General features: G+C 44.7%; 1 protein-coding gene across 5 annotated transcripts in view; it reads left to right on the top strand.

Moving 5' to 3' along the window:
- Window positions 1-1,774, top strand: part of Carmil1 (capping protein regulator and myosin 1 linker 1) — a 278,033-nt gene extending 276,259 nt beyond the window's left edge. For 3 of the 5 annotated variants that reach the window (XM_027409345.2, XM_027409351.2, XM_027409347.2), the window contains one exon: window positions 760-1,774. In XM_027409345.2, the coding sequence (XP_027265146.1) occupies window positions 760-896 (137 nt within the window). In that variant the 3' untranslated portion in view covers window positions 897-1,774. The remainder of the gene's footprint in view (window positions 1-759) is intronic. The other 2 variants (XM_027409349.2, XM_027409348.2) reach the window with 2 other exon arrangements.
- Window positions 1,775-13,710: the final 11,936 nt, after the last annotated feature.

Genomic DNA, 13,710 nt, shown 5'->3' with positions numbered 1-13,710 from the left:
GTAGACAGAAAGAACATGGGCTTTAAAGAGAAAAAAATAGCCCAAAGCTACCTGTGTGGCTAGGAAGAACATCAGAGATGCACGACAAAAGTCTAGGTCAGCTGTCTCTGTGAACCCTTCCAGTTTGCCTGTTACCAGTCCGAACAGGCAGCAGGAGTAGGTACTTTACCTGCAGGGTTGAAGCTGTCACAGGCATTATTTAATTCTTTGTCACAGACTTTATCTGTAGGGAGTGAAGCACAGATGGTCTGAGGCACAGAAAGACAGATCTGTCTGACGTCCTTCCCCCGTGGCAGGAATAACCAGCTTTCAGTCATCTGCAGAAGGCATGGCATTGGAACCTTGTCCAGCCAGCACCTCTGCAAGCCTCTGCGTGTCCTGTCCTCTGTGCTGTGTAAAGGGGCAGCCTTGGCTGTGGAGGTCACCTGGCTCAGCAGCCTGTTGACCCCTCCTGGCTTCTCCTTCTGCTTGTCTACACCTCTACCTCCAGTTCTCGTCGACATCTATGCTGGGTTCACCCCATCATAGGCTGGTCTTGCGCATGCGTGTTTGCTTATGTCCACCTCCTTGTGGTTTCATTGGCTTGTCCTTGACTTCTGTCCAGAGAGTCCCTTAAGTACAGTGGTTGGTTTGTTTCTGAATAAGTCCACCATGACCACTTCCCTCCCCCACTTCTCAGGGTTCCTCACCCCACTGTTGGCCAGGTCCTGTTATTGCCTTGTCAATAAACTATTCCTCTTCTTTACCTTCTGATTTCAGTCTCAAGGAGAAGCTGGGGTCCACAGGCTCAGGAGTATCAAGAACAAAAACAACAGTCCTCTGGCAAAGATGGTCACCAAGGGAGCAAATCCAGTGACTCTGGAGAAGAGGCAGAAAAAGAGTTTATTTTTGTGTAACGGTGCCCACCCCAAGCCTTCCCATGCAGGGTGCTCTCCTCAGCCCTCAGAGAGGAGCCACGGGCAGTGCGTCTTCTCCCTTCTCTGGTGCTTTCTTCTTTCTCTCATATATATATAATATATATATATATATATATATATATATATATATTGTCCACTTTTTGGTTATCAAAGCACATTTTTGGTCTTTCCCCACTTGATTTCTAAACATTGTTTCTTATGCCTTCAACAAAAAGCCAGCAATTATTCCACGGGCCCTACTTGAATTTCTCTGAGGCAGCTACACATTGCCCTGCATGGTATTTTTTGGAAATTAATGAAGTAACTGGACTCACACCTAAGCAACTATCCAGGAAACCCTGGGGGCACTGCAGGGTGTATTTGTGTCAGACCTACACATGACTCGATATAGCAATTTATTCTTGATGTATGCAATTGCACATTGTAATATTAACAGAGCACACTAATAAATAATTTGTATAAATTATATATATTAGATCTTGGGCATTGTTCTTCATGCTTCTGTAGGGGCACTTCCTTCCCCATGGAAAATTGTACATTTAAAGCTTGGTTGGTAACCTTCGAAGACCATCAGCAAGCACAGCTAAGAACACAGTGTGAGAAGCCCGGATTCGTGTATATAGTCGATTGGAATGAGGTCTTAGAATATTCATGTTTTTGAAGGCCTTTAATTTCTGTCTGCTTATTAGCTATTAATGTGTGGTTTTTAAGAGAAAATTTTGGCACCTGTAAAAAAGAAAAAGATGTCTAAATACTACTCTTTATAAAACATCTCACAGATATTCACTTACGTTACAGGCTGAAAGTATTTTATTCATATGTATATTTATACCAATAAAATGATTTTCCAAGTGGAATTTTTGCTTCCTCCAGTTCTTTTGTTAGGATTGGCTTGTACAGTGAGCCTGTGGCTAGTTTCTAAAATTTAAAATAATCGCAGTCCACAGATAATCACATCATCTAGAAATCATTACTTTCAAAATAAATATAATTTGATATTTGCACATTCTGTTCCTCCCACTGGAACACAGATGAAATTTACTAGAAGGTCACAGAATTCTTTGTGTGCTCCATACCCAGCTCCATGAATCTGAGATCATGTGAGAGATGCTGGCTTGAGTCAGGTAGTATGCTCGCCAGCTAGGGAGAAAACAACACAAATGGGGCTTGCGTAATGTCACTGTTTACTTCATCCCTCCTCCTTTTGCCACCCTTGGATGGCTGACCTAGGAGTGAATTCCAGTCCTAAAGGCCAAACCACTTGCTATCAGATGACCTCATAGCAACAGACGTACAAGATTATTCTCTTTAGGTGTGGCTCTCTTGTCAGTGCAGACATGGCCAGACGGACACCTATGATGGTGCTAAAGTTGGAGAAAAACAAGAAAGAATAAGAACTGCAGACTGTTTGGTGGTTTGGTCAACAGACTCACAGTCCAGCTAAGCCCACACTTGGAATAAGCAGTACTGCAGGTGTCACCCCCCCCCCCATATACAACCCCTAGGATGTTCTAGAAGTCTCAGAAAGTGAAATTCGTACAGGCTTTGAAGTGATGCCTTCATAAGTACAGGGACTGTGTCTGATTTTTAAGTATATTGTATTTTTTTAAGCTGGAGGACAATTTTATTAGCATTTAAAAGAAAAGCCACTGAGCAGGGAAGCTGAACATCTTGACAGAAGCCACAGGGGGGAGATGGAGAAGAGAGAAAGCATAACCTTTTAGTTTGACATGGAAGCTCAGCAAGCCAGCTACCTGGCAAAAGGGAGGTAGCTTCAGAGAAATTGTGAAACAGTCCAAAGTACCTGAGAAAGCATACATAGGCTCAGGCCAGCACCCCAAAGAAAAGTAAGTTGTTAGATGTTTCAGAGTGAGGACCCCAAAAGGCAGGCAGACAAAACCTCCTGGTGGCTCCATAGTGGCTCTGTCCACTCCCTTAAAGTGAGATTGAGTCACAGGGGAGTTATGGGGAGGTTCACAAAGTGCTGCTGTCAACGGTGATCAAATTCACATTCACTTCGAATCTTAGGTGGCATGGGGTATATCTGCTGCTCGTTGCACAATTGGGGTTTCAGTGTAGGAGAAGGCCAAGCTGTGAATAGCCTTGGTGTTTGATCAAGGCCACTAAAACTTGTCTCTGCATCAGGAGCCACTGTGTTTTTCTACAGTGATATGATTAGAGCAAAGATCTATAACCCTGGAAACTGCAGGCAAGTACCAAGAGAAATGGATGATCAAGAACTGTGTTATTTGTGGGGCAGAAGAACCGTGCTCCTCCTGATTATCTGTGAGGTAGCATGCTGACATGCAAAGCTGACAGTCCACAGCTGCTAGCCCCCAGCTTGGCGGAGGTGGCCAGGCAAAGGGTAGTCTACTTGTAGGCCTTCTACTGTCCTGACCTGGACTGTTTTATATTTGCCCTGGATGTCTCTCTGCTCAAGTCTCCATTGCTCCTCCCAGGTTCCCTTCGAGGTGATCATCAGCCTGTAAATGTGGACTACAAGAGTCTCCTGCCTCCTCTTCCCTCCACTGCAATGCTCCACTTACCACCCCGCCCTGGGTTATCAGAGAAAAGATTTTGCAGAGCAGACATACAACAGCAAGTCTCAGCCCCCAACATGGCTGTGATATTTCAGAGGCGTCACCTGGCCTCAGTTGCAGCTGTCAGAGCCCTAACTTTGGAAAGATGGTGGTTCTGCTCCCTTTGCACTCACTAGACTGAAAGCTCTGCCAAGGTGCATCTGCAGTGAACGTCATGAGCCTTCATGGAGACAATGCCTTGTGTAGCTGATGAGGAAACCCTGGGAGTCCTGATTAGAAAGCTAATGAACTGCTTTCATGGTCCTTCACTGATATCCTCTCCATGATTTTGGGCCTATCCTTTCTATTATCCCAACAGAAGCATACTTTCTGATGGTTTGGGGTTTGGGCTAAACGAGGACACTGAGGTTTGTCCTTTTGAGTAAGAGACTTATTAGTGTCATTAAAGCCATGAGCACACAGATATATAGCGGGAACTCTGGTTACAGGGTAGGCTCCAATGTATAAGTGAACAGCATGCTAAGGGCTCTGATGAGAATTCAGGCCCTCTAGGCAGAGTGGGGTTTCCTTGTAGGTCTAAGGAAAAGGACATTTTATACCACGCAGTTAATAAATAGTCATAGCATGAGGCTGCAGTGAGGCTGTCCCTTGGTGGCAGGATGAGAGGAGCAGCGTTCTGAATTGGAGAATTCCTGACTGAAGATATGGAGGAAGATGAGCACATGTGGCTATGCCCATTATAAAGTTAGCTCTCTGATCTCCGGAGTCAGGCAGTCTGAGCCTGTACATTTCCTTGGGAAAATAAAAATGGCAGCAGCCATTCTGACATCCAGGCACCATGGATTCCCAGTCAGGCTCTTCGTAGGGAGCTTGTCATGTCTTCCACAGAAACAAGAGTGAGGCTGCAGGAGCCTGAGACATAGTTTGGTCTGTATTCTAACACCTCTCTCTATGTTTTGAACCCAGAACCCAAGTTTTAGCCAGACTGCTAAAGCAGTGAAAACAACAGAGCCACATGTTCTTTCTATATTATATGCCCATTGTCAGCAGTATCTCAAGGTTAGACCAGGTGTGTTTAGTTCCAGAGGTGGAGGCAAGGGATGGGGAGTTCAAGTCATCCTCAACTACACAGTGACTTTGAGCTAGCCTGAGCTACATAACCCTCCGCCCCCCCCTTGCCAGGTAAAAAGAAAAGTCATGGGCTGGTGACAGAGGTCAAAGGAAGTAAGAAAATCTAGCTAAGCTCCATCTTTATGCCCTGCACTAGATTCAGCTCAGCAGGCTGCTGTGTTGTGGTGGGAACCAGTCCTCTCACCTTCAGCGTCTCCTTCAGCATGCCGTGATCATGCTGATCAACTGACAATAAAAACATTCTGAGGAACTTCGTGTCTGGAGTTAGAAAGCATTCTGTGGGGAGTCATGTCAAGCTGTCTACCAAGGGACTCGAGGGTGAGGCAGACAGAAACCTGCTGGGAAGATGGGCTTGAGCTCCAAGACACCGAATCCCTGCCATTCGGAATGAACATGCATGAAGCTTTAGCCACTGTAGTAACCATGCAGGAGGGGACCCTGCAAAAGAAGAAAGTCTAGTGCTAGAAGGAACTCATAAGAGGGACACTCCTAGGCCAGTCCTGGGAAGGCCTGCTCTTCCCTCAGGAGTGGGGATTAAACACTGGCTGTTCCCTTGTCTCAGAAGCACATGCTCTGTGGACTGCTGACTCTCTAGCAAGCTACACCACTCTATCAGAGGCCTTGGCATTCCTCTCTGTGACCAGGTTCTTAGAGCTTGCTGCTCTCACCCTCACTGATGTCTCCTGGTCTCTGCCCTCTGCCCAATGCCAATTCTAAACAATCAGGGCAACTCATGGACATTGGAAACTTCCTGGACCCAGTACAGAAGCTCCATGAGTATATAGTAATCCCTCACCATGCCCATGAATGACACACTACAGATCTCTCTGGAGCTTGTGAGACTCATGTTTCACTGCCAGAAAGGGCCAGAACCACCTTACCCTTGCATCTCTAGTAACAAGGACAGAGCCACCATGCTGTTCAAGCTCTAGAGACACAGAGCCATCATGATGCATCTCCTACCATATATTGATGGGGCCTTCATTGTTCAACTACAGAAGAAGCAGCTGGCTTTTTCCCTTCTAGGTGAGGGGAAACAATTTGCCATTAAAGATGTGGTCTGTTAGTCCAACTGCTAGGCTCCATGAAAGAGCTTCTGAGCCACAACTGGCCTCCCTGTGGCCCAGGTGTACTTGGCAGAAGACAACAACTTGACTGGTGACTTTTTAAAGCTCTAGACAGCCCTGCCCTTTGGCAGTCCACAGTCTAGGGAGGATTTGGGGCATTTGAGAGCTTAAATTCTAGAAAACAGAGTGAGAGAACAAGCCCTAGGGTCAGAAAATTCATTGTTAGGACAGCTGTCATGAATAGTGTGATGGGATCCGAGAGAGGGAGGGAGGGAGAGAGAAAGAGAGACAGAGAGAGAGACAGAGAGAGAGACAGAGAGACAGAGAGACAGAGAGAGAGAGAGAGAGAGAGAGAGAGAGAGAGAGAGAGAGAGAGAGAGAGCCTTCAGTTCTGGAGAGCAAAGCAAAGTTTTTGTGCTCTTAGAGACTTTGAGAGACAAGGGTGTTAGTTCTAGCCTCCACATTAGAAGTCACAGGACATTGATGAAAGCAAGTCAGTTTTTTAAGTTGTCCTGGGTCTGGGAGTGGGCAGTGTGGTCCAGCTTCAAGAAGAAAAGAGAGGACTCAGAGGGCTTCAAGGTACTGTGTACTTGCTTTTCAACTGTCTGGAGAGAGGGAAGAACCACAGGGATTGTGGCCCGATTTCTAGAAGATCTGTAATTCAACAGTCCATGCCTATAATCTCAGCATTCAGGATGCTGAAGCAGAAGGATTACCATGAGTTTAAGATCAACTTGAGATACATAATAAATACCAGGCCAGTTAAGGCTATATAGTAAGACCCTATCTCAAAAATACAGGGAGGGAGACTGAGGGACAGAGAGGAGGGGGGAGGTAGAAACTGATTCATAGTTAGTAGGCAGTCTTCATTATGCATGGCCATGGGGGAACAGAAAGTTTGGTCAAGCACAGGATGGGGCAAGGGAAACATGCAAACAGGGCCATGTTTTGAGTTTTCTGCAAGCAGGTATGATGAGGCAGGATGTTATAAATGAAAGGTGAAATCTCTCCCACAGACTCCTGTGTTTGAATTGGTTTCCAGCTCATGACACTGTGTGAGGAGGTTGGTCACCACAAGTGGTCACTTGATGATCATAGCCCAGCTCTGCTTCCAGTCTCACTCCTGCCTTTTGTTCATGGCCATGTGGAGAAATGGCCACCACATTGTTCCCAGTGCCACGGACCAAACTACTCTGCTTGTCTTCCTGACGATGATGGATTGAAATCCTTCTGAACCTGTGAGCAAAGCAAACAATTACTACCTTAAATTGCTTCTGTCAGTTACTTTGTCAGTGATGAGTAAAGCAGTTTGCAGGTCACCCAGGATTCGCATTGGCTCATTTAGATGCTTTCAGTGGACCCTGGGGCAGAGTGGCTGACCTAGGTTCTCATTTAGGAGTGTTCTTTATTAATTCATTAAAGAACACCATGCAATAGGGGTTCTTTTAACTACCACAACTGTGCAATAGATGCGTGTGGGGATGCTTTGTAAAGCATTCAGAGTTGTCTAGTTTTCTAGTGTCTGATCCTGAAGGTGAATAGAGCAGGGAATATGTTCCCCAAAGCATGAGGACCACTTAGACTCAGGAGGCTGTGGCAAGGAGGAGGTTGGGGGCATCAGACTGGGAAGGTCTAGAGGCCAGGAGGCTGTGGGGGACATATGGCAGAGGTTGGGTGAAATGGGGCACAGGAGACAATGAAAGCCAAAAGACCGCAAGGCAGGAGGTTATAGGGCCTAAGAGGCAGTAGGAGTTGGGAGGTTCTGGGAGACAGGAGGCAAGAGGCTGGATACCAGAGGCAGGAGACTTGCTGCCAAGGGGGGTTTATTGTCTCCAGGGACCAGGCAGTTCTGGGAGGAAAGTCCCTCTACTGTCAGCCAAGCCTCAGAATTACAGAAAATAAAAGGTCCTAATGATCACAGAAGCCACTCAGATGCCTGGATGAAGGAGGGTATGCTCTGTGAACATGTCTGTCCCCACAGCTGAGGGTCGGGGGTGGGCATCTTCAAGCTTATCTTCCACTGGGAGCCATCTGTGTACCGCCTGTTGTTCAGATGGAATGGCTCTTCCAAGCATCTTTCAGGATCCCAACTGCTTCCATCCCTGCCACAAAACCTGTGTCCTCCTGGCAGTCCAGTGGCTGTGAAGGATCTCAGCTTTCCTGGCTTCTTGAGTACCTTGGTAGTTTGAGTTGAGGAGCAGAGGGTTAGAGACCAGCCACCAGAGCATAAAACAGGCTTCTGGTCCAGAAGTAGCTGGCCCTGAGAAAACTGGTCCAATAGTCTAAGCTACCACCTAGCCTTGCTGCTAAATGCACTCTGGGATGTCACTGTAAGCATGGGTTCTAAGCTTGGCTTACAAACTACTGTAGTCGCCCAAAAATGTAAAAAACAAAAAGTCTCTGTTGCTGATGAGTTCAGCTGACACTGGGAGATGAGAGAGAGACAGATAGACAGACAGAAACACAGATAGAGAGAAGAGATAGATAGGCAGGCAGAGAAAGACAGACAGAAACACAGGCACAGAGACAGACACACACACACACACACACACACATACACTCACATGCCTACTCTCTCTCTCTCTCTCTCTCTCTCTCTCTCTCTCTTCACACACACCACACACACACACACACACACACACACACAGAGAGAGAGAGAGAGAGAGAGAGAGAGAGAGAGAGAGAGAGAGAGAGAGCATGCATTTGACAGGAGAGCACAGACATGTAATTCGATGAATTCTTCTGGAAAGGGCAGGAGGAAGGAACTTGCATCTCTCTAAATCTGATTTCCCCTAATAAAATACTGACATTTACTCTCTGGTTGCTTGTCATAGAAGGCCCTGAGGTGGATGTGGGGTGTCACTCAGTCTGGATGCCTGGTTCCCCTGCTCTGTCAGCATTAGTGAAAAAGGAGTTGAAAACCCCAGACAGATGGAAATTTGTAGAAAAATACACCCTGCTTTTGGAATTCTAAGTGTTGGATCAGGGATCGGAGGTGAGCATGCACATGTTTTTGCCTCCTCCTGCCTCTTTTACCCTCTAACCTCCTGTTTTGCCTCCCCATGCTCCAGAGTGTCAGCTCCCCAAAGGGCTTGCTCGTAGTTGTCCCCCTCTTCCTGGTGGCTCCTCAAATGAGTAAAGGAGAAATATGAAAGTGCAGCCCCTCCACAGCACAGCTGTGCAAGGGCACTCTATCTTCCAAACGCTGCTTCAGTAGACTGAGGCTTCCAGCGTGACTGCACCCCACTCACTGTTCTCTCGGCTTACCCAATTCATTCTTTCCCTCAGAGGTTGGGCAAAGTGGGACTCCAGAACCTCAGACTTCATCTCAGCATTAGCTTTCTGGAGAATATAGCCACAGGCAATTTTAAGGAAGTGACTTTATAGCTATGCTAATGATATCTAGCAGGACTGATTTCCAGTATGTCACTTGCTGAGGAATAATCTTTTTGTATACTGTGAAGATGTCTTTGCCAAAGTGCCTTCTGATTGGTTTAATATAAATCTGAATGGCCAATAGCTAGGCATGAAGAGCTTACGCAGACTTCTGTGAAGAGAGAGAGGGGATGAGGGATGAATGAAGGTCCAAAGAGACGCCGGAGGACATGGAGAGGAAACAGGGTGTGCAAGATGGAAGAGAGGTAAAAAGCCATGAGGCAAAACATAGATTAATATAAATGAGTTAATTTAAGTGATAAGAGCTAGTGGGACAAGCCTAAGCTATAGGCCAAGCTTACATAGTCAATAATAAGTCTTCAAGTCTTTTTTTTTCTTTTTTCTTTCTTTCTTTCTTTTTTTTTTTTTTTGTGAGCTGGTGGCAAAAAGCAAAATCCGCCACAGTAACTGACTCGTAATGGGTAGGTGTCACAGAGACTCAAATCTCCCAAGTGAAATCCTCATGTCCCTCCCCAGCACACACAGCCAGTCTCTTCCTTTAAGGTCCTTAAAGGTATTTTAAGGCATTTTCTCAATTAGTGATCAGTGGGGGAGGGCCAGACCATGGTGGATGGTGCCATCCTCTGCTGCTGGTCCTGAGTTCTATAAGAAAGCAGGCCAAGCAAGCCAGTAAGCAGGTTCCCAGCCCCATGGCCTCTGCATTAACTCCTGTCTCCAGGATCCTGCCTTGCTTGAGTTCCTGTCCTGACTTCCTTCAAAGATGAACAGCAATATGGAAGTGTAAGTCAAATAAACCCCCTTTCTCCTTAACTTGCTCTTTGGTCATGGTGTTTCATTGCAGCAACAGAAACCCTAACCCAAGTCCTGAAGTAATCCTTCTCTCCTTGGGCCTTGTTGCTGTATGCTCCATCTCCCTAGCTCTAGGCAGCAACTGATCTGCTACTCAACTCTGTGAATCTCTCCTGAGTATTTTACAAGTGGAATGAAACAGTATAACCACTGCTTTCACTCAAAAAGTTTTCAAGTTTCTCCCATATTGTAATACACATCATTTTCTTTCTTTTTTAATAGCTGGATTCTATTCCATTATATGAATATATTGTTTTGTTTTTCCAGTTTTTCTGTTCATTTGCTTTTTCCTTTTTTGGTTTTGTTTGTTTTATTTTGTTTTTAAAGATAGGGTTTTACTGTGTAGTTCTGCCTTTTCTGGAACTTGCTTTGTAGACCAGACTGGCCTTGAACTCACAGAGCTCTACTTGCCTCTGCCTCCCAAACTCTGGGACTAAAGGCGTGTGCCACCACTACCTGGCACTTTTTCCTTCTTCTTATCATGAATAACACTGTCAAAATCTGTGTAAACCTTTTTATAGATGGGTTGTATTTTTGAAAGCTAAGTAATATCTATATATAATTTATAATATATTATATAACATATATTATAAAATAATATAAAACTATACATGTGCGCACACACACACACACACACACACACACACACACACACACACACACACACACACACACATGCCTAAACTTCTCCTGGCTTAGCCTTCCTAGTGTTAGGGTTATAGGTGTGTATCACTCTACCTGGAACTCCTTTTTTTAATTTTTTATTCTCACAGCTTTTCTTTTTGTATCTACAATTTTTGTTTGATATTTATACATAATGTGCTTTGATCAAATCCATGCTAAATTCTCTTCAATTCCCCACCACAATGTTTCCTTTCAAACTTGATGTGCTCTTTGATTTCAATGCCCACGGAGTCTATTTCCTGCTGCCTGTGTGTGCATACATATGGGACCATCTACTGGAGCTGGATAGCCTCCCAGGGCCCAAACACCTGGAGAAAATGCTTCTTCCTCCCCAGCAGCCATCGGTTGTCAGCAGCTCCTCCCATGGGGGTGGGACTTCATGAGGCCCTTCCTGATCCATGCTGGGATTTTGAGCTGGCTTGAGCTTTTTTGAATGAGTGTGTGTGTGTGTGTGTGTGTGTGTGTGTGTGTGTGTGTGGTACCCACTGCTGTGAGTTAATGTGTACCACTGCACTGTCCTGACCCACAAACTGCTCAACATAAAGAGAATAAGAGACCGTGGCAATCCTTTTCTGTTCCTTCTGTTATGCTTCATCCTGTGTGGTCAGGGTCACCTGCGGATATTGTGGACTCCATCATGGGAAGAAGTTGTCATTGGAGTTCTCATCCCAGGTCCCCATTCTCTACTAGCTGACACATATACCCTGCAGGATTATTGTATTTACTATGTTTCTGCCTTCCCTAGAGGAAACCTTAAATTCAGGTCATCACACATCTAGAATAATCTTACTGGATGACACAATTCTCAAGAATTATTTATTGTTTGTAAATGGTAGCACCCCATGCTCCCTTCCCCATTGCCACATAAAACTCAGCCTATCTCTCAGGACCCTGGTCTTTAACATACTTGGAAAATGTGGGACAGCCTGGTGTACCAGGTACCCATAATTTGCTCTACCCCCACAGCTAGATTCCTTCCTGCTTGTTCAGTGCCTATGCCACACCCAGAACCAAATAATCAGCAATCATCCTGCCATTTAGATCTTCACCTCCCTGGCTCTGTGACTTATTTCTCAACCAGGGAAAGAAAACGGTGATGTTTAATGAGTCCCTCCCAGGATAGGGGCAGCAGCTAGAAGCTTGATGCATCATTTCCTGTCGGTTCTTTGTTCCCTTCTGCCCATCTGTGTGCCTTTAGTTAACCCCGACAATTTAAGGCTTCGGCATAAAATAAATTTATGCTTGGAATGAAGGGTCGTCTTTGAGCCACTCTGTTCTTCCATTTAAACCCAGCATAGCATCCGGGTTTGCCATTTTTCCCCAAAGAAATACCAGACCAGGGGGCACAAGGACAGCTTGAAATCTCAGTGTAAATATTGACTTATCCGAGCTGCTGGGCAAATAAAGTGGCTGTTAGCCCCATGAGGTGTGTTCTATTCAGTTTAGAAGCAGGATTACCAGATAAGGGAGGAATTCTCGATTGTTCTGTTTGTGGGCTTTCCTGACTCTGATGGAGGTCTGAGGAAGTTCCTGGAAAAAATATTTACTTTTTGGATAAGATGCTCATCTCAACCACCTCACCCAACTTTATCCTCTGGGAAAACTCCTGTGTGTTCCTCTGATCTGAAGTTACCCATTTCCAACTCAAGCAGAAACTCAGGCTCCTGCTGTGAGATAGTGCAGGACCTAGATTTTCTCAACATGTACTCAAAGATACTTTCTTGTCTCCAAATGAAAAAAGTACAGAAACCCGAGCATAATGCCAGGCTGGCATTTCCATAAGCAGCAGCAGACCCTATAGGTAAAGATGGCTTTGAGCTCAGGAGGCTCCCAGTTTAAAGGAAGCAGGAACTTGAAAGCAAAACAAAACACAAGCAACCCAGAGATCCTACAGATCTCCACTTTCCAGCATGAGGACTTGAGTAACTTGTAGTCTGTTCTGCTTGATTCTTAAAAAGTTCCTGCAGAAGATGCTACCCATAATGCCTTTTTGTTGCTCTCCTCACTTGCCACATACCCAAATGCTGCTTGTGGGCAATTAGGTGAGGCCATATGATGTGAAATCTTTTGCTAATCCTTCTGTAGTTGTGGACACAGAGTGCTGGCCTGTGTCTTATTCTCTTCATGTCCTCTAAATAATCAGTGTTACCCCAATCTTAGGGGACACTAGAATCTCCTATAAGTTGCCTTTCAAAAATCCCACTTCCGGTGTGCCTGGAGGCCCATGTCTGTAATACCACTCTAGAGGCTGAGTCAGGGAGACTGCTAATTTGAGGCTTGACTAAACTGTGCAAGGAGTTTTTTTTTTTTTTAAATCAAAACAAACAAACAAGATACATACATAGAGTCTTGAACTATAATTACTATATCATTGAAATTGATAAATTGCATCTTTTAAGCACAAGTGAAATTTACTTATAAAGTGTCATTCAGCAAATCTCAACTCATTTATAAAGATGATTATCATAGATCACATTCTCTATTTACAATGGGATTAGGCTAAAAATCAACCACAAAAATATTTAGAAAACATACATACATAATACATACATACATACATACATACATACATAGGAAGCAGGTTAGCTTATAGGTCAAAGGAAATCAGAAACTAATTAGAAAAAAGTGTAATTGAAAAAAGCTCATAGGCTGTAACTAAAACAATAGTTGGAGGAAATGTGTAGCTTTTACTTAAGTATACTGAAAGGAAAGAAATTTTCAAATTAGTGAGTCAAGTGCTCCTGCAATCAGGTTAAGAAAAATTGCTTTCCTGAATTAGCAATGTTTCATGACCAAAGTTTAAAGCCAGTTTGGGAAGGAAATGGCCGAGTCCTTTCCCATATGCTCACATAGATTTAACTTTTGCTTCCACTGAGTTATGAAATAGTGTGTATCAGCCATGATCCCTAGTGTTACCAAATGTCTGTGTAATTGCAGAACATACATAGAACCAAAGGGGAGAAAGTGAAGAAGAAAAATTTAAGGCCTATACTATGTTTGTAAAATTAAATAAATTAGCTTTTGTATGTGTGTATGTATGCACATAAATAGGGGTACATGCATGGTGCAGCAAACATGTGGAGGTCATAGGACAATCTCAGCCATCAGTCCTCACCTCTCAGCCTT

This window comes from Cricetulus griseus, chromosome 3 (assembly GCF_003668045.3).
Source record: "Cricetulus griseus strain 17A/GY chromosome 3, alternate assembly CriGri-PICRH-1.0, whole genome shotgun sequence".
Classification (NCBI taxonomy): domain Eukaryota; kingdom Metazoa; phylum Chordata; class Mammalia; order Rodentia; family Cricetidae; genus Cricetulus; species Cricetulus griseus.
This window is presented reverse-complemented; position numbering and strand designations above follow the sequence as displayed.